Consider the following 20934-nt stretch of genomic DNA (forward strand, 5'->3'; position numbering starts at 1 on the left):
CCACAGACGCAGAGGGACAGACACCTGCAGAGTGTTTGTCACCTCTTCTGTTGGCATCTGTGACCGCTCGGCATTGTGGGAGAGATGGCCATCTGTTGTCGGCGAGGCTGGATTCGAAGGGGACGAGCGGGCACCATGCATCATGCTGCTCTTTTCTACTGGTCGGAGTTGTGTGAAGTGTTGAGTTGTTTTTTGGGTTGTTTTTATTCCTAGCGGCGTCAATTAGCTGCGATATTATAGCAACAGGAAAAGGGAAAGCTGAATTTTGCATTAAGCTACAAATACAAACAACTGTGTGGTTGTCACGATGTTAAAAGTAATTGGAGCTTCTCTTGAGGGCATTAACACATTTTTGTTGTTCAGGAAATTCAGCATATGCTAATTACACGAAGGCAATGTCCCATACAGAATGTTTTGGATTCATTAAAACCACATGCAAATGGTTGTCTTTTGTCAGATTGAACCCTCTCCTAATTATCTTGGAAATGTTTACCCCTCTTCACAGGCACACAGCACATGAGCGCGTGATTGACATGGCGGTGGCTCCGGAGTTTCATCAATTATCCCGGCAAGGTTACGATTTCCGCCTCGTGATTCACAGCGGGTCCTTGTCATTCTCAACGCGGCGATGCTAAACTCTTTTTCTCCCTCTCTCCTCGCCGCTGTGACCTATGAATTTTAAATTTGCTACAGATACAAGATGGACAGGGAGTTGGAGCTTTTAAAAGGATTGTGGTGTTTAAAACGCTGAGCGAGCTGAGGGCTGCTTTCAATTTCACTTTGTCGGTCGGTCGCTCAATCATTGTGGTGCGAACTGAAATATTCCAACAGCGGATTGCTCTGAGATTTTGTTGAGACGTCCGTGGCCCCGGAGGATGAGTCCTGCTGACCTTGGCAAGTCCTTAAAATATTGATTTGTCATAAAAGTATAAAGGATTTTCTTGTTGCATCTTTTAACAAATCCACATGTGCTTGAAATGCCAAATATATTGAAAATGAATGTTAGTTTGTACACTCTACATTTGCTTCTTTGCAAATCGAGTGACGCTGCAAAGAAAGCTTTTGCTCCACAAGAAACCAAGCATCAACAAACACGGAGCTGGGGAGAAACATAGATTTTATTCAGACAAACAAAGAGCAAATACAAAGACATCCGCTCTCTGGAAAAAAAAAAGTATGGACAGGACTGAGTGGAGTCAGATTGCGATAACAGAGACATTAACCCACATATTCCTGAAGGACATCCATGTGTGCAGGACGCTCATTTGGCCCGGTTGGTTGGGCTGCTGGTCTGCTCATCCAGCCGGCCGCAGCTCGCGGACAGATGTTCGACCAGCCAAGCCTGCAGCGCCACAGGCACTCGTGTGTTCCAGAAAAACGCGGAGACCAGATGCTGCTACCTGGTGTCCCACCCGCCCGCCGATCTGCTGCACTGGGCATGCTCCAGTGGTCGTCACGTGACCCCCCCAGATTTGGGTTTTCGAGATCATGTGCCGTCAATCACAGCGGATGATGGAGGAGAGCAGAAAGATGGCGTGGGGTCAACTCAGCAGCTGATTGGTTCAAATGATGAATCGAATAAGGAAGCTGTAGGAACATGTCAGAGGATGTGCATTCTCTTCAGTGCTAGGAGTCACATTAAAACCACAGCAACACAGGGACCAATAACGCACAATAAAGAAGTACTTTTGGAAAATGCCAGCATCAAAACACACATCAAATACCACATGGCGTTCCACTGAGTGAACTTTCTGAAGTGACATCAAAGCGTCTATGTCTCTTTCAGCCTCGTTTTCTCCCCCCCCCCCCCCCCCCACTTCCAGTTTTGTTCCCCGAATAAATAAACAGTAGCTGTCTTTTTTCGAAAACAAACAGAAACCCACGTCCCTCTCCGCCGTCCCCGTTATTGCCAGAACACGAGGAAACTTTGCGAAGAGATTCAAAGACGCTCGAGATTAAAGATTTATTTTGGGGTCTCTTTTGAAGTTGCAGCAGTGTCTTATTTCTTCAACAAATGTGGCGTGGTAATGGTGTTTTTTTGCCGCAGCGTGGTTGGTGCCGACCCAGAACTGCCACGGAGAGGTCGCTGGCCCGACGGCCGGGCGCTGGTCTCAGCTCCCCCTAATGAGGGACGGCGCAGCGATGGCCCCGCTTCCATTGGAACCTCAAAGGACAGACAGTTTACCCGCTCGCATTCAGACTGTTATTTATATGACATTGTGTTGTAGGCGAACAGAAGAGATTAGGAGGAAGCTGAGTTATTGGATTGTTACATTTGGGTGGTTTTGTTTTATGGCATCTTTTTTTTTATAGTCTTGGTCTGCAACACAAGTCTGGTTCGTTCAGATTGTTTCTTCTCCTCGTGCGTGTGGAGGAAGCTCTATTGTGGAGTGTGTTGATTGATCTCGATGAGGAGATAGTGCGGTTATTGTCTCGTTCGTCTGCCGCCTGTGTCGTCCCTTTTCTCCATTGATACGCATCAACGGGTTCAAGAAGACTTTCACCTTTTCTCATATTTGGCTGCACTTGTCAGATTGTACAGTCACACGTGTGTCGCCGCGCTCCGATCCGATGCACCGATTTCAATTAATCTTTGAATTCCAATAACACCTCATTGTTCTTGTTTTTATTAACTGCTCTATCTCTTGGATTCATCAGGCACGTCTCAGTGTGCTGTGCATCACTGCATCTCTCCCCCCCCCACCTCTGTTGGAGGGCCAGCAGAGAGCCACACTGCCCCCTAGTGCTCGCTGCTATTAGTAACACAACAGAATTAATTGTGCGGCCATCGACCAGACAAGAATCTGGTACAGTGCCAGTGGCTCGATACCAAGTCCTGTCATGGGCAGCGATGGACAACAATAGAGTCTGCTGATTGGAGTGATGCACACTACTGGTGATGACACTGGTCGACCACTCGTCTGTCTGTTTCTCTCACTTCGCTCACAAGGGCCCTAATTCAGCAATCAACAATATTCATTTTAGGAGGAACTCTGCTATTACAGAAGAGGAGAAATCAGGGGGAACCAGAGTCAGATCTTTCTTCTGAGGCGAAAACCCGCCATCACTGCTTTGATGGAGCCCTGGAAATGACAAAGCATGCCACAGTGCTGGTGAAAATAAATCCTGCGGGACGGGGTTTGTTCCTGGAACCAGCTGCAAACACTTGTCGGAGCATATAAAACATAAAAGTGTGGATTCATATAAAACCACAGGGGGGAAAAAAGCAAATGACGTTTTAAGATTTAGAAACAGGATAAAAATACACAGACTTGACAAAACAGAGTCGAAGAATCCACAGTGAAAAATACAGAGACAAGGCTGCATATGACCTTTCATCATATCCATAACAATAGGAGCCTGCAACCAGAATCCCGCGTTCTGTTTTTAGCCACAGTATCACTTGGCTTTTCTAGCCCCGAGATGCGACGCGAGCCCAGGCAGCCATAGGCTCCTCTGAAGACATCCTAAGTAAGTGCTCCAAATGACAAGACAGACTAAATACCCCCTAACAAACGACACAAGACTGCAGAAAGCACTTTAACAAAGGAGCCATGTAATGAACCCAAGGTGCCTTCTACCCAATATATCATCCTGAGCGAATTTGCCAACATCACTCTCTTTACCTCCAAGCATGGTAAATGAGAATTTATGCACCCTCTACTTTATCATTCTTTACTTTTTTCTCCCGCCCCCGCGAGGTAGCCACGCCATGTGAGACAGATATTTCCACCAAAGGCAATATCCCCTCGCAGTAATTATATCAGAGCAAGAGAATGGCTCATTAACATATGCTAGGCATGTCAGGAATTTACAAGCACCTTTTGTCGACGCCTCTCGTCAGTGCGCTGCTCCCATCCGTATGGTGTCTCCTTTGAGGATGCAACCTCCTCATTTCCATAGACGTCAATCAAAGCCGTGCGTGGATTTTTTAGATACGCTCTGCGCAAACACACGGGGCTCTCTGAATATGGCAATCATGAGGGACAGCTCAGTGATATGGAAGAAGAGTGTGTCTGCACGGGTGGTGGTGGTGGTGGTGGTGGTGGTGGGGGGGGGGGGGGGGGGGTGCGACTACGTGTTCCGTGAAAACGACATGATGAAGACAAAGCGGGTGGGGGGAAAGTTATCTTGATGATGTGCCATCAGTGCAGAGTGGATGGAGTGATTGTGTTTGATTTTCTGCAGCGTGTTAAAGTGGCGTGTGTGTTTGTGTGAACACAAGCAGGAAGCTCGACACCAGACACCAGACCAACTAACAGACAAAGTCCTGAGGCCTCTGCTGCTGCTGCTGCTGCTGCTGCTGCTGCTGCTCCACTGCTCCAGGACCCAGCATCTGCTGCCTGCAAGAAGGCACATACTGTTGGCCTTTCACCCATTAGCGAGGTCCCAGCAGATTGAAATGGCCTATTTAATGACCTATTTGTGAGTTCTTGTGCAGCCCTTAAAACTATTTCTGAATTTCCATTGTGAGGACATTATGTAAACTTATGTATCATTTATGGTAAAAATGTTCCCGAGAACCAAATAGTGTCGGTGTAATCTTAGAACATACAGTGCTCTTCCAGCGCTGCAGGCTGGGGAGCAAAATCTACAGTGATGTAATCAGGCTGAATTTTCTCGTGAACACACAGATCTGAAATTAATGACGGTATCCGGGGTGATAATTTCACGGCTTAACGAAATGTTTTTAGATTGAGAAATGTTTGCACAACTTCCGACATGTGTGGAAGTGAAAACACAGTTTCATTTTCACGTCTTTACTGAAACTGTTGACAAATACAGAATGTAAAATGTTAAGGACCATGCTCAGGGCAGGACTTTATCTGCCCATGCAAGTGATTTAGTGGCTTTGTGCCCCGGTTGCCCTGTCGCCCTCGCTTTGTCTGCTTGACCAGTCAACGCCAATCAGGCCAAGACAGACTGGCGTGGGTTTTAGTTCCACAGTTTGCCAGAGAACCTACAAAGTGAGATGGAGCTTGAGAGAAAAGACATGTTTGAATGAGTCCAGCTCCCCCCCCCAGCGAACGCCTGCAATGACCGAAGACCCAACGTCCATTTCCATCACCATCCGCTCTTTCTGTCTCTCTCTTTCCCTCTCATTAATTGTCATTGCCTTTTCCCTCTAAGTGTACTTTCGCCCACACCACTTGGAAATTGATTGAAACAAAATGTCACAATTATGCCCTGTAGCTCGCCGCTTCAATTATTCATCAATTAGGGACTAGGCTCCTTTTTTTCTCTCCTCTGAGCTGATTCTTCATTCAGTTTGCTCGAGATGTATGGCTCCCCTGCTGTTAACCAGTCCAAAGTCATTAGTTTCTGGGTTTGCAATTAAACCTGATGCATTATGCATGAGGCTCTGAGTCAGTAGACACACGCAGCAGCGGCGGCCGCAGCAGCAGCTACAGCGAAAGAGCTAGCAAGCTCTGGAGGCGTGGATGGGAAATTAATTTGCCAGAAATGAAGCTTTATCTGTCTCACCCTCTCTCTCTCTCTCTCTCTCTCTCTCTCTCTCTCTCTCTCGCTCTATCCCTCTCTTATCTGGCAGGTTGGAACAGATGCCACTGGCTGGAGATGGAGACAGAGATAGGGGGCATCCGTGGAGTCAGTTAGTGCAGCTCGATCAGCACTCAATTTAAAACGTCAAATGTGTAGGGTAAACATTTTAGTAAATAGTTTGTTGACATGTTTATGAATCGATAATTAGGTGGGATGATCGAGGCTTCAGATAAGCTTGGTGTTTCTCTACAGGGATCACGGTTAAATGTGTACCTGCACTGACAATAACCATCATGAAAAAAACAGGGGTCATAGGTTGTATGCATGGTAAACAATGTGTGGATAAACACCATATTTTAGGTCACTGTGTGTTGACGTGTTAATAAAAGCTGTATTTACCACACATTAAGGGTTTATTATAAAGTCAGCTGAGGACTGAGTTAAGCTCTGAAACAGGGTCCAACTAAATGTGCAAACAACCACGTTCATTTGCTGCCATCTAGTGGACACCGAGTCAAATCTCATTCATGAGAGGTTGGAAAGAAACAAAAACTTTGACTGCAGCATCAACACATCAAACTGTTGTCTGAAATGTGTTGTCTCATCCATAAGGTCTAAAATATGAGCGTTAGCAAATATGTGTGATGAAATGTGTCTGAGATCATGGTTAGTACCTTTTTCATGAACTTGCATTCATCTTATAGCAACGCCATAGTAGGAGTGTCCTTCTGTATTAAAGCACTTGTAGGAGCAGAGAACGGCACGGACAGGAATAGTCAATGAACTCCTAATTCTCATGTCCTGTAACACACACAATCAATTCTATTTTATCCCAATATAAAAGTCATAGATACATAATCGGGTGTCACATAAACACATAAATCACAAAATTTAACGAAATGTTTTCACACAACACTTTAATTGAATGTAAGTGAAGAAAAAAGCATTCACCTCACCTTCCTCAGACTGACAAAATGCACGCACTCCAGCCAGGTGGTGAGAAAGGGGCGGAGGCAAACTGCACAACAGCTGCCATTGGCTAACAGAGCAGTGAGATGTGGGTAGTGGGGAAGCATCCTGTGGATCAGAGAGAACTTGTTCCTGTTCTCCCACAACACAAATCTTGCAACCAGTTCCTGGGAAACAAAGATGAAACAAGACATTTTTTTAGGTATTTACAAAATAAACAGATATTTTGTGAGATATCTTACATAGCGGACAGACTTCATGATAGTTACCTTTAATGTGAGTACTTCTGCATCCTGCGTTGACGGCATTGGCTCACAGTGCACAAACCTGTTGCCTTCACAGTGCAGCTCCTTCAGGGGCAGCAGGTGAAACTGCAGGGCAGACAGTTACAGTTATTAACATGTGTGTTAGATATATGATGGCCTAATATTAGATAATGTTATACGTTGTACCTCAACAGGGAACATGGACAACTTGTTCCCAGCCACATCGAGAACCTGGAGTTTTTCCAGAGCCCCAATCCCCTGGGTGACATGAGAAATATTAAAATCCAGCATTGCTGAAAAAGAAAACTGCTCTTTGTGTTTAGATGTGAGACGAGCGCATTAGCATATCCTCAGAAGTTCAGGATCAGATCAGTGAACACCGACCTCTGGGAGGCTGGTCAGCTGGTTTCTGGCCACGTGGAGCTTGGTCAGCTCGCGACACTGGTACAGCTGCTCAGGCAACCGAGACAGCTTGTTGGAAGTCAGGTTCATCTCAGACAGCTTGGTGAGATGACCCAGCTCAGCAGGGACCTCCTCCAGGTTATTGTCCAGCACACTGAGATGTCGAAGCTTCCTCAAACTGACGGGTATTTAACGCAGAAAACCACCATTCTTAGCTCATTTGTGCTTTTACTTCAATGTTTTCTTCAGATAAAATCAAGAAAAGGCTGTTAGGTATTCATATTTTTATTTTTATTGGATAAGCCACGAATAAAGACTGCTGCAATTATCAAGGCGTGAGATTAAAGCATTTACAAGACTTTTTCCAATTTAAAATGTGTCTTATTTTGGCAACATTTCTGGGTTGATAAAAACAAGATTGGAAGAAGCTTAGATAGATAGATAGATAGATAGACAGACAGACAGACAGACAGACAGACAGACAGATAGATAGATAGATAGATAGATAGATAGATAGATAGATAGATAGATAGATCATTGACAGTATGAAGAACCATCATGGACACCACGTGTACCTTTTAATCTCTGGAGGAAGTCTCTGTATTTGGTTGTGGTTCAGATTGAGCACAACAAGATTTCGTAGGGCACCTGAAAAATACAAAATATAATAAGTAGGTAGATTTTAGCTTTGTGTGTTTTTTGGGGCAGATGTTACTGAAGAAGTAGAACACTGACAACTTACCCATCACTTCCGGTGAAACTGCTGTTATCTGGTTGCTGAACAGATAAAGTTTCTTCAAGGACTCCAGGTGGCGCAAAACAGCTGGAATCTCCTTCAGGGCGTTATTCCCCAGATTCAACTCTGCCAGCTTACAGACATTAGGTACAGACAAATATTTCATGACCAACTCAGGTGGCGTGTAGGTGATTTAAAGAGTTAGCTCACAGACTCACGTGTTGGAGAGATGTTAGCTGTGAGGGCAGAGCATTGATACAGTTGTTGTTCAGCAGGAGAACCGACAGGCTTGTTAAAGAGAAAACACACTGAGGAACCTCTTTCAGCTTCTTTGAGCTCAAATTCAGAGACGTCGCTTTACCATAGGAAGCTCTGACCACGAATTCAGCCATTTGTAAAACACACCTCAGTCTTCTCCACAGGTTTCCATGGAGACAAGACGCTTCCTGCTCCTGACTTGTCGTTAAGATTCGTCTCTTGTCCGGTAGCGACATCTAGCGACAAGAGAATGAAGAGACAGTTCTGCAGTGTGTGTTCACATTTTTACATAAATCTAATAGTGATTGTTTCCTCATCATTTCTTTATTTATATGTGCTTTTATTTAACTTTACAGGAATACAGTAAATGTTCACTTCACATGATATTGGTTTATAATTGCATTGTACCAGTTTAATTCCTTTACATAGATTTCTTAATGGAGCATGTTTTTCTTTTAACCACATTTTATCCTTTATTTGTCTCGTTGAACACACTCTGATTTTATTTATTCTATTGACATGATAAAAACACTGTACTTGTACATCTATTTTCTGCTGTTTATATATATATGCTATCATGTTCCAAAATATTTATGGATTCATGGGTTTCTGATTCAATTTTATTTTCACTCGGAAAACACTTTGGGCTTAAGCTTGAAAAATTCTATAGAAATAGAATCTACTATCATTACATTATTGAAAACGCCTAATAATAAACCAGAGGAAAAACATCGGAGGTTGACGTCACAATGTCACGTGTTTGTAAAGAATGAAGACTCACTGGTGCACACTGGTACTTTCCCTTCTTTTCTACAGATAATGCTTGTGCCGTACTTCCAACACTAAAAACATCACTTCAAATACAATCAATAATTCCTGATAAGAATGACCAAACATCGAGCAGTGGCACAACTCAATCTCATCAGTATAGTACGTATTTAAATAACATTGATATGAGTTAACAGGTCCAACAACTCAGTTCCCTCCTAGAACACGGCAAACCTTTAGAATCCTCATAGGACATGTATAATTAACAGCTCTTCCTCTGTCCTTGTGGATTTTGCTTAAAAGTACGTTCTACAACACTACATCCCAAAAGGGGGCTGCAGGGGCACCATGGGTTATCTAGACCAAGGGTGTCCAATGTAAAATCATGAGCACATTCATTTAATTTATATGCCTTTTTTTTTTTGCTAAGCACAATTCACCCTTTGCAATACATTTGTATTTATGGGGCCTTGGTGTGAGTGGTTTTCACACAAACTGGTTTATGTCACACTGAGACTGAGTTGTCTCTCAGCTGTCCTCGGCATTGGCTGGTTCCTTTAGCCGCTCCACGGAATTGTAGTGCTCTCCCAATCCATAGGCGTGACGCATGTAGCTGTAAACAACAAGACAAGTTCGGAGTCAAAATCTCTTAGATACAGCTCTGCAATTCATTTTGTAAAGCCATATCAGAACCTCTGATGTAGTTTAAACGTAAATTAGAGTCATACAAGTTGGTCTATTGCTGATCAAGTGAAAAATGTGAAAAAACATAATTTCTTGAAGTGATGTACATAAGCTGTTCTTAACTGTCTTTTGTTTTGCCTTTTACAAACGTATTTTTCATGATTCCAGATTATATCTAAATTATATTCCTGCATTAAGTCTCTTGTCTGCTTTGCCAATGTCGCTCAACAGTTACAAATCCAACCATAGTGTCTCATTTAAATATATTTTCATATATCCCAAACAGATAATAACATATTAACAACATACACAAGGGTGATCTGCTCGCTTTTATATTCCTCCCCAATTTTTATAGCTGGGGAATCAGCCTGGATCACTTCTATCGGCAGCTGGAGAACTTGGGTCAAAGCTCGGAGCTGCAGGATAAAAGACAAGAAAAATATGCTAATTATTGTAGAGAACAACAGGAGCAAGAGCACAGTGCATCAATGATAAATGACTAACCTCCAGTTGTCCACCCCAAGCTGCTGTGAGCTCCACTTCACTGCAGTATTTCTCAAACTCCTCTGGAAACCAACAAACACTTGTATGAATACTGGGCATTCACATTATTACGTTCTAAATAGATATCTGTAACTAACACTTTTGGTCAGTTAACCAAAGGAAAGATGACCGTGTTACCTGTTGTGAACATGTCACCAGTGTTGGGGTTGGTGAGGAAAGGCAGGAAGTCATCAACATGGCCTCTCATGTACTCGGCAGTATGAGACCGCAGCCTCTTCACACTCATGGTTAAACCAGCCTGCAATAAAACACAACATAATATGTTCCCTTTGTGTAAATCCTGCGGGAAGTCGCCATTTTCACCTGCAGCAATTCTACATTGTCTGGATTTGCTTATCCCACTTCTGATTAGATATTCAAAACGCAGCGACAGTGACAATACGTACCTTTGATCGCTGTGCCAGCTGATCTTCAATAGCTCGGTACATGCAGTGGCCATCGGAGGAGATCTCCTTGATCTGGAGCTGCTGCTGGGCGAGTTTCTGAGCCAGCTTTACGCCCTCCTGGTGCCTCACACCCTGCAGGTTCTCCACCTCGGCCTCTGCTATCCTGCTCTCCCTCTCCTTGTCCTGTGTAGCCTTCTTTTCCTGGAGAGGTTCCATTTCCATTAAATGCATTACATCATTGATGAAATGTTAAGGTTTAATCAGTTACCATGTTGCTGTGTAAGGTCCTGACATTTTCTTATTATTCGGTATGTAATGGTTTGTGCATGGGAATTCTGGGAAATGAGCGTCTTCCTCTGTACACTGACAGAGTAAATTGCTGTGTGAAAAAACTAACAGCTTTTAACCTGTCCTGTTTGAGAAGGAACCTGTAACTCACCCTTCTCTTCTGGGCCTTTGATACTCGTGTTTGTTTGCCCTCCTCGTGTTCTCTATCCTCCATCTCCATGGTCTCAACTCCATTCACCAACTCTTCCACCTTGAAAAATTGGGTGAGGTGAGCATCAATCAATAAACAGACTTTGTGTAAGTATGAATAACATCATGCAAATGTGAAAAAATACATCCCTTGCATGTTTCGCTCAGTAACTAAATGCATTTTCATCATTTACAGTTTGACTCTGATGCATAACCATGATATTTGTCAACCATCTGAATGCAGGCCTTTACCTTTACGTCAGGTGTAGATTGGCGCTGCCCGATTTCCTCCTCGTGTTTCTGACTGAGGTCCGCTTCCAGCTTGGCAATTTCCTCTGTCAACTGCTTCCTCCTTTTCTTGTCATTTTTGGGGACCGCATTTTTCATGCTCTGGATTTTAGCTAAAAATGAAGTACAGACAACACGATACTTAATTTAAGCTGAACAAATATTAAATGCAGGCTTGTTGAAGAAGGATGCATCTCCAGATGATATTAATGCACCTTGTGTTAGTTGGTTAGAGGAAGTTTACTTAAACATCCTTCATAAATCCATAATAGATATGAGGCATGTGCTGCCAAACTCGTTCTATTAGTTAACTGTAACCTATGTAACATGGCATAAAGAGAATCAGCTTTATTAGGCAATTATGTGTAGTAAACATGGAACATGACTGTCTTTATCTAGTTGCCAACAATGTACTTATACATATTAGATACAAATAGAAATGGAGCTAAAGATGATAGAAGATAGGTAAACATAACGATCAAGGAAGAAATGGCCGCCGACACTGAGTCTGGTTCTGCATGAGGTTTCTTCCAGTCATTGAGGGAGTTAGGGTTAAGTTATTATAATTATTATAACATGTAATAATTATGTACATACCAGTGGGAGGAAATAAAAGATGCATATATAACATACATAAAAAGCAACCATGAACAACAACATACATGTCTATACTCAAACTGTGTGAATTACAAACAATGAAAGAAATACAATTAAAAAAAGAAAGAGTGCTGGGATGAGTGTAAAATAGGGAATGAATATTCTGCTATAATTTCTCATCATGCCACATCCCATTCTGTGGTGTCACGTGTGGTATTTGGCCTCTAACAGCTGATTTAAAACATCTCTGATCAGGTTTGGCAGCAGTGATTAGACACTTGAAACGTTACGTCACGTTACGTTACGTTACGTTACGATACTTGACTTGACAGTATTTTAACAAAGACACAAGTTGAAAATATGTGTTTTGAGTTAATTGTATTTTTTGACAGCCGTTCCAAAGGCTCTGACTTGTTTCAAATTAAATTGCCATACTGCTGCTGCTAGTGGTTTAACTGGGTTAAATTCTACTAAATTGAATAACACATCATATTCTAACAATTGAGAAAGGTTATTACATTTAATAAAACATTTTTAAACCAATGGCAGCAGCTACCTTGCAGATCTTTTTTTTCCTTTCGCTGCTGTTTCACCAGCTGCTCCTCCGGTGTCTCCTCCTCCATGACTGGATGCTGCTGCTGCTGCTCACTTTGTTCACTGAGTCTGGAGCAGCGACATGAAACTAACCATTAAATAAACAAAGAGTTAGAATAACCCGAGGATAAAAATGTGGCTCAACGCAGACACGAGATAAAAATAAAGAAAACGTGCTGAGATGGTCTGATCCGGAAGGGCCGGAGGAGCAGGGCGGGGCTTTCTTCTTCTTCTACTCCTTCACCTCCGTCACTGAAGCTGCTACAGCACCACCTGTCGGCTCATCACTGTGCTACGGTTCTTTTAATGAGCCGAGGCCTGGAATAACCTCATCGGGGACACCAGGACAGAAGGAATTCTATTTTCCTACATTTCAGTGTCAGTGCTATCCAGAAAACTGATGAATTCATGGATCATCTGTCAGAAAATTAACTGGCAGCAATTTTGATAATTGATTAACTTTTTTGATTTTTTTTCAGCCCTTTTTTGATTTTTTTTCAAAATGTATGTCGCCTGCATCTCCTCAAATGTGAATATTTGGTAGTTTTCTATTGTATGAAAGTACTTTAAATACTATGTTAAATGTTAAAATATATTTCAGGTGGTATCTTCCAAGATTTCCAGATATTATTTTTATGTTTGATAACTACTCAGTTATTAAAGAAATGAATGCAGGTGCATTGATCTTAACTTATCTCAAGATACAGTAAATCCAAATATATAATCAGATTTTTTTATTATCTGCGGTGATGTAAGTGGCTGATTGAAGTGCTCGTTTCACTTTTCCTTTTCTCTAAATCCCACACATAATCACATCACTTTTTCCCTAAATCCTCTTTTTAGTTTCGTACCTATCTAATGAACCCCCCAAGTGTACCAAAGATCAATCTTAAGGTTAATAAGATTATAAAAGTTACAAGAGAAAAAGCAACATTTTTGTTGCAGATGTAAATTTTTGTATTTTCTTTTCAAATCCTGGAGGCACTGATATCAAATGAACAATTCTTCCAATGACTTTAACCTTAATTTAAACATAAATTGCATGGTTATTATTATGAGCTACTAGCAGTAAAATGGGCCATATCTAGACATTAATAATGATCTGGGCCTACTTATGAACACATCATATGCTCCTGCTTTGATAAATGGATGTGCATTGTCCCATGAATATGTTTATCATTTATAAATAGGGTCTATTAAAGGTTCAGTGTGTAGAAATTTGTGACATCTAGTGGTGAAGTGTCATGTTGCAGCTGAGCCCCCCTCGTCTCACCCTCCCCCTTCAAACATGAAGAAGAACCTGTGGTCGCCTTCAGTTGTCATAAAAACTCAAAAGGTGTTTAAGTTTGTCCAGTTTGGACTACTGTAAAAAACATGGCGGCCTCCGTAGAGAGGACCAACTCCCAATGTAAATATAAATTATTTAAATATAAAGGGCCTATTCTAGTGTAAAGAAAAAAACAATTCATGCAATTTAGATGAAACAAACAAGTGTAAACATCATTAGTATTATTTCATATTCAATTTTCTGCCGATAGATCCCTTTCACCACTGAACCTTTAAATGTGCTCCTACAAAATAAGGCAATATTATCCAAACATGAGCCACTGATGATGCACTAAATCAGTCTGATCATCGGTTAAAAACACGTTATTACAGAGTGTCGCCACAAACACTACGTCGGTTCACGAGACACTGCGCATGTCCCGGAGTCTGGAGGCGGACGCGCGGTGTGACGTGGCGCGGGGGGGGCGGAAGGTCTTGTTTGTGTTTTGGTTCTAAGGGGAAGTTGCGAGAAGAAAGAAAAAGGAGGAGACGTGACGGGGTTGTTGAAATTGATTTTCTCGGTTCCCCCCTCACCACCACCACCACCTCACCACGGTGTCCCTGGTTCCGTGCGTGAAACCCCACAGCGGCGGCGTTGGAAAGTTCCCTCCATCGTCTCTCAGGTACTCGACGTGAATCGACAAGTTGTGCTTCCCAGCTGGCCGGACAGGCTAAAGCTAACCTCTGCTCACTTGTCATCGGTGGGCTGGTGTTAGCATAGCGCCCGTGGCTAGCCGACTGCAGCTGGTGTTCGGTAGCTGCGTGAATGCAGAAACGCAGGCCCCGTGGCACATCCGAACGAGTCCTGCTCTTCCTCCTCTGTGTCGATGTGTCGCCGTTAGCATGCGGCTAACGCGGTCTGCTGTGAGCAGCTGTGCGTCTGGCTAACAGCTGACTCTTAATAGCTAACAGCTAACTGGGTGGAATCAGGTCAGTGGGTGGAATGCCAACGATGCTACCAGGCTAACGTTCATGTTTGTTTTATTGCGGTTTGGACAACTCCACGTTAAATAACGCTGGCCCACCAACACAACGCACCCGCGTGACAACGACCCCCAAACAATGCGTTGACTCGCGTGTCAACATTGTCTGTAACTTTTATTTGTCTGAGCCTGTCGTTGTGTGCTGTTGGGAGGCTAACGTCAGAGTGGCTACTGCAAAGGAAGCTAACTGGTTAGACAACCAAAACAATTTGGAAAATGGCGTCCCCCTCTCTCTAATGGAAAGGGATACGAGGCTCCAGCTAACACGAGTGAGTGTGTTTACAGTCAACTAACGACAGATACACCCACATCGTGTGTGAGCGTCACAGTCGTTTGTTGACAGCCTCTGACTCCAGTCCCTGAAACGCAGTTACTCTCTGCAGGTTCTTCTGTGTGGGTTTGTGTGTCACAAGTTCTGTGTTTACCCAGACGTAAGTTATCTACACACACACACACACACACACACACACACACACACACACACACACACACACACACACACACACACACACATTCATAGACTTGTAAAGCTAAACCTGTAGAGAGGTTAGTCCCTTATTTTGTGATCAGTTTATATTTTGATCCTCATGATGTCTGTCAACACTTCAGCACCTCAGGTGATCAGACTACACTTGATCAGACTTGTCTTTGCACTGTTATTTTGAATATACGTGTGTAGGTATATGCACTCACTGTTACAGCAGTGAAACAAGCACAAAAAAAGGCACCTGAACATTTGCACAGTTTCATAGGACAGTGACAGTGCATGGCAAGGTGTACGCCTCTCAGTATAATTTAGTGCAGCAGTATATTATCACGATTAACTGTGACCTCACTGCCAACACCTCTCAGAGAACAATATCGGCAAACATGTGACTGATATGCTCCATGAAGCACCACCGGGCCTCATAGCATTTGAGAGCATATGTGAGACTGACCTCTTTTATATGTGTCCCCTGGATTAGGGAGTTTGGTGTGAGGTGCACATTGAAAGTCATTACAGTAATGTATGTTTGTTTTCGTGGATAAGAGTTCACTAATCATGCACAGGACAAATTCTCCCTGCAATGTAAGATATGTGTTTTGATTATCTCCTGACAACAGCTATTTGTGGTTTATAAATTAGTCAGCAGTTTCTTCCTAAGTCAGTTAGCAAGCAATGCATGAATGCATGGAATGTACTCATACGTGTGGGTGAAAGTCTCGTGGAATCTCCTGAAACTGAAGGGATTTGCTCGCTGTTACTCTATGTGGCTGTGGTGGGCTTCTTTTGTCTATTGGATAATGTTATTCATAAATACATTGTTGGGAAGAAATGCTTACTTGTGTGTCGTCTGATAAACTGTGTCAACAATGATGTCATTATACTTAAATGAGGGCTTTACATGTTTGAAAGACTTAAGATGGAGTAAACCAGCGGCATTCAAATGATTTGAAAATAAGTTTACAAATGGGGATATGGAGGAATTTACTTTGTCATGAAGACTTAAATACACAAACGTGAGCCTGTACAATGCACAACATTAGAAAATATGATGCAACAGGGCTGAAGAATGGATTTTTTGAATGACGTGACTTTAAAGATTGATCACTAACAGAGAATGGAGAGCGTATTTAACGAGAGTGATGTGCAGCCTAATGCTCCTTATGGCAATCATACATGATTTATTCTCAACAGCTGATGGGTACTTGTCCTCTGTAAATGTCAAATCAGTGAACACAAGTTCTTGTTAATTGCATCCAATATTTTTCAGAATTCTAGAAATGCCCCATGTTACATATTCATTCCTATAAGTGCTTCATAGAGGTCACAGCCTATGTTTGTATTTTGTACAATAAGGCTAATGTAGTCTGGACCCTGTTATTTTACACTGAAGTAGATTCATCTTTTTTTATGTGTAAATGTCTCATCAAAACAAAGACAAATCTGTTCATTTTAGTAACTGTTGATAGATCTTAAACAAACAAGACACTGTGTAGTACCATTAGTATGAATTTTGTCATTGTTTATAAAAACATTATTGTAACATAAAATGCTGGGGGCACATTTAATTCAAGCTGATTTGTTGTTTGTTGCATTTACTCTGAGCTGCGATGCTCTTCTATGTCTAACACGTTCTTATGGCCGTTGATAAAGCAATTTCTTCTCTTGGTTCTTGCAGTAGGCGTCCTGATAGTGAGGTTTGGCACACAGGACACCAGGTGATCTGACTTGGTCATGGCCAATCGGGGAGGAGCTACGAGACCCAATGGGCCCAACGCAGGGAACAAGATCTGTCAGTTTAAGCTGGTGCTGTTGGGGGAGTCAGCTGTTGGAAAGTCCAGCTTAGTGCTTCGCTTCGTCAAAGGCCAGTTCCATGAATTCCAGGAGAGCACAATAGGAGGTGAGCAAATAGTAGTTTTGTAATAGTATTAATTATTTTGCTTTTATTCAAATAGTTGTTTTGTGATCCAAGGTCAAATTTAGTTCTACAGAGTGAGAGTTAGTTTTACTCACATATTGGGAATTGACAGCATTTGTTTTGATATATTTATGAGAATTTCTCTTCACATGAAATTGCTATGGTGTCGATACTGATTACCCGATGCTGACTAACCTTCACCTTTTCCTTTCCCTGCAGCGGCCTTCCTCACTCAAACAGTGTGTCTAGATGACACAACAGTGAAATTCGAAATCTGGGACACTGCAGGCCAGGAGCGTTACCACAGTTTGGCACCCATGTATTACAGAGGAGCACAGGCTGCCATTGTGGTCTACGACATCACAAACGAGGCATGTTTGTCCACCTTGTCCTTCATGCAACTTTCCCAACATGATCTCATCACTTACTGATGATAGTTGCCGTGCATTCAGCCCCACCCTTACCCTACAACAAGTTCAAATACTGCTGCTGTTACAGTTTGAAGTAGCGTGAAGGTATTGACAAATGGCACACATTTCTTGTATTTTGCAGGAATCCTTTGCACGGGCTAAGAACTGGGTGAAGGAGCTGCAGAGACAAGCCAGCCCAAATATTGTCATCGCTCTGTCAGGCAACAAAGCTGACCTAGCCAGCAAGAGAGCTGTCGATTTCCAGGTCAGACAAGAAAAAAATGCTGTGTCTTGACACCCTTTACCACTAATTGTGTTTCTCCTCTGCGTTAGTGTGTGCGTGTGTAAGATGTGTTAAACTCATGGTGTTTACGCTGTGTCAACAGGATGCCCAGTCCTACGCAGATGACAACAGCTTACTTTTCATGGAAACATCCGCTAAGACTTCTATGAATGTGAACGAGATATTTATGGCTATTGGTGGGTAACTCTTGACACTTCATTCATAGATTTTGCCAGTGCATTTATAGAGTGGTAATCTGAACTAAACTAATTAGTCCCACAAGAAGTTCTATAAAGTGTTTCTTGTTAGTAAATGGTTGAGGTCAGGCTTGGATAATGGAAGATTAGACACTTGTCATTGCTTCTGCTCCATACAAAAGCTGCAATACCTTTTTATTGTTGTTAAGTTTAGTTTTTCTTTCCGTTTCAGCAAAGAGATTGCCGAAGAGTGAGCCTCAGGCTGTAGGACCAAACACTGCACGCACCCGGGGAGTGGACCTGACAGAAGCCGCCCAGCCAGCCAAGGCTCCGTGCTGCAGTAACTAACGTGAAGAACGCCTTCCCTCCAACCAACCTGTACAGCAGTAGCTAATGCGACTGATGCCCTGACTGCCACTGCAGTTACTAATGCAATGTGTTGTACTCTTATCTCCACATCTCTGATCGGCAAATCGAGAAAAAGATGCCCTGTGCCCACCTTTCATTTTTTTTCAGTGTAGTGAAGTCAACTCCATTACACTGATCTCTCTTTTCCTACATCGTGGTTCTGCTGGTACCTGGTGAAGCCTCCTTACCATCCACTCTTACTTTCTGTCATCTAGCTTTTTGCAGTTATTACTGATAGAACAATGACAGCACGTATTAGAGATTATTAGTGTACCCTGCCTTCCATCATCTTCCTTCCAACATGTCGATGTGGGAAGTGACCACTTCCATTTTCTTGGATAGCTTTAGACAAAAAATCTAAAACACAAATTATCTGTTTTTGTTAATTTTTTGATCATTTTTGCCAGAAGTCAGTCAGAATTGTGTAAGCACATATCTGTATACTCACATGGCCTAAAGTGGAAAAACAAAAAACGGCAGCAGCCTAGAAAATAGTCAATTGGAAAAGAGGAGTGCATTAATAATGCGAGGGTGGAAAAGTGGAGGGTGGAGACAGATGGAGAAGAACCCAAAGCGTTATGTATCTTTTTTCACCAGGAAACCTTTATGTGAAAGTAAAAAAAAAACAGCTGTGGACTGTAGTCCTTTTAGATTTTCTCTATCTGACTCCCCTCTGCCTGTCCACTACTATCCACGTCCTCTCCCCCCTAAACCCAAAGTAGCACTAGTGTACATTCTCTTCCACCCTTGTAGGCTCTATTCTGGGGCCATGCCTGCTTCTAGCTGTCCCCAGTGGCATCGTGCAATGTTTCGCAGTCTTAAGTCTGTGAGTTTAAGTGTCAGGACCAGTGCAGAGCAGCAGAACCCCCTGCTACACCCAGCTTTCTCCACAACAAGGCGCAGGGGGGTCTCTGAGCAACTCATCAGTGTCACCGCCCCTCCACCTCCTCATGCAGTGTCCTTTCATAAATCTCGTGTAGACCACCCCTCCGTGGTCATACTGGGGTCACGTGGGTTTCTGCCTTTGGATGATTTAGTTAACGCAGGTGACCTTTACTGTCGTGTTGATGTTGATGGACGGCTGCTGGGATTGCACATGGTAAAAAGCGAAGGTGATGGTAGCGAGCAGGGAGTTGCAATATGTCCGTTTGCTTCATAATCACCTTTTGAATCGTTAATTATTTGTCATCTTCTCTTGATAAGGAAGTGCTTTAGACACGGTCATGTGTCGCTGTGTACAAACTGGGCCTGGCTGGCTGGTGACAGATCTCATCCATAGACTTACTCACACGTGCCCGTTTATGTTCGTTTATGTTCGAACACATAAAAATCTAAATTTCCCCTTTGAACTCTGTGCGACCTAAACATTATTGTACATAAGCGCACACACACATACACACATGTAGTCTGTTACACCACCACCTCGCAACCTATTTGTGTTGTATTTTTTTTGTCCAACCCCCCCCCAACTATACATCATTGTTATATACACACACACACACACACACACACACACTCATAACTCTTTTTACAGACCTGTCTTACTCATGCCTTGCACTAATGATGCTCATGAATATATCTTGTCATTATTACAGCCAGTGTGATATAAATATATATAAATAAATATAAATATATAAATAATATACTGTAAATAGGGTGTTGCAGTGTAGTCTACCTTTTTTTTGATTTACCAGTGACCGGACTAATGCTTGCTAGGGAGCTGTCTAGATAATCATTTAAAAAAAACTGTACAGTTGGAGAAGAAAAAAAAAACAGCTTTGGAGTTTTGTTGCTGTTCCTTTTCCACACAAATGGTTAAATCATAATCAGTGGCGGTCTTTATAAATGTACGTAGTGTTATAAACAAAAAGAATGAAATTGCATTTATTTAGTCATCTGTCTTGTACCTTTTTATTTTCCCTCACAAGAAAACAAAATCCAAATATTTTGGTTTCTATTTTGTAACACTATTTGGATTTCACTAATGGTTTTTTTTGTAGTGGTATCAGGCTGCGATTCCTTGTCCGGCTCTCCTCCACCTGTAGTTAGATCTGAACCTCCAGAGGCTCCTAAAAGCTCCAGAGGAGTCGGACACGATACAAAACCGTTTGATTAACCAGCCGTCTGCCCCTCCATAACATCTCAGTAACCTTGTGACCGTATTGTAGCAAACAGTGTTAACAACTGTCAGCCGGGGATCGATGGTGATTCATGAATAGATTAATGATGAATTAACACATAATGGGGACTTAAATTGTATGGTTTTGTTTTGTTTTTTGCCACGAACACTTAATTGCAGCAGAGAAACCTAAAAATGCAAGCATTTTACAGTACTGTTATGTAATGACCAAATAAATACTGAAATAAAGTTGATCATTTATTATTGTAATCAGGCTGTGTATATATATATATACGTGTGTGTGTGTGTGCATGG

At 42.4% G+C, this 20934-nt stretch overlaps 3 protein-coding genes across 5 annotated transcripts; 1 reads left to right on the plus strand and 2 right to left on the minus strand.

Moving 5' to 3' along the window:
• Window positions 1-1810: 1810 nt before the first annotated feature.
• lrrc69 (leucine rich repeat containing 69) lies at window positions 1811-8334 on the minus strand. Its single transcript, XM_034600363.1, has 9 exons — window positions 8094-8334; window positions 7882-8008; window positions 7715-7787; window positions 7122-7317; window positions 6924-6995; window positions 6741-6842; window positions 6459-6638; window positions 6177-6303; window positions 1811-3942 (listed from the first exon to the last, which is right to left on the minus strand). Exons 1-8 carry the CDS (start codon window positions 8265-8267, stop codon window positions 6196-6198), a joined length of 1032 nt encoding a protein of 343 aa, XP_034456254.1. The 5' UTR covers window positions 8268-8334; the 3' UTR covers window positions 1811-3942; window positions 6177-6195.
• A 118-nt stretch (window positions 8335-8452) lies between these two features.
• otud6b (OTU deubiquitinase 6B) lies at window positions 8453-12769 on the minus strand. 2 transcript variants are annotated; one of them, XR_004615436.1, is made up of 9 exons: window positions 12454-12704; window positions 11265-11413; window positions 10975-11073; window positions 10536-10736; window positions 10267-10387; window positions 10090-10151; window positions 9895-10001; window positions 9356-9514; window positions 8453-9199 (listed from the first exon to the last, which is right to left on the minus strand). XR_004615436.1 is itself a non-coding variant. In XM_034600364.1 (8 exons), exons 1-8 carry the CDS (start codon window positions 12518-12520, stop codon window positions 9430-9432), a joined length of 891 nt encoding a protein of 296 aa, XP_034456255.1. In that variant the 5' UTR covers window positions 12521-12769; the 3' UTR covers window positions 8453-9429. The 2 variants fall into 2 exon arrangements, 1 of the variants encoding a protein (XP_034456255.1); XM_034600364.1 differs by having other exon boundaries at window positions 8453-9514; window positions 12454-12769.
• A 1543-nt stretch (window positions 12770-14312) lies between these two features.
• Window positions 14313-20868, plus strand: LOC117770628 (ras-related protein Rab-5A). 2 transcript variants are annotated; one of them, XM_034600271.1, is made up of 6 exons: window positions 14313-14440; window positions 16963-17184; window positions 17422-17573; window positions 17755-17877; window positions 17999-18092; window positions 18325-20868. In XM_034600271.1, exons 2-6 carry the CDS (start codon window positions 17019-17021, stop codon window positions 18438-18440), a joined length of 651 nt encoding a protein of 216 aa, XP_034456162.1. In that variant the 5' UTR covers window positions 14313-14440; window positions 16963-17018; the 3' UTR covers window positions 18441-20868. The 2 variants fall into 2 exon arrangements, with proteins under 2 accessions (XP_034456162.1, XP_034456163.1); XM_034600272.1 differs by lacking the exon at window positions 14313-14440 and adding an exon at window positions 14480-14747.
• Window positions 20869-20934: the final 66 nt, after the last annotated feature.

This window comes from Hippoglossus hippoglossus, chromosome 11 (genome assembly GCF_009819705.1).
Source record: "Hippoglossus hippoglossus isolate fHipHip1 chromosome 11, fHipHip1.pri, whole genome shotgun sequence".
Lineage (NCBI taxonomy): Eukaryota > Metazoa > Chordata > Actinopteri > Pleuronectiformes > Pleuronectidae > Hippoglossus > Hippoglossus hippoglossus.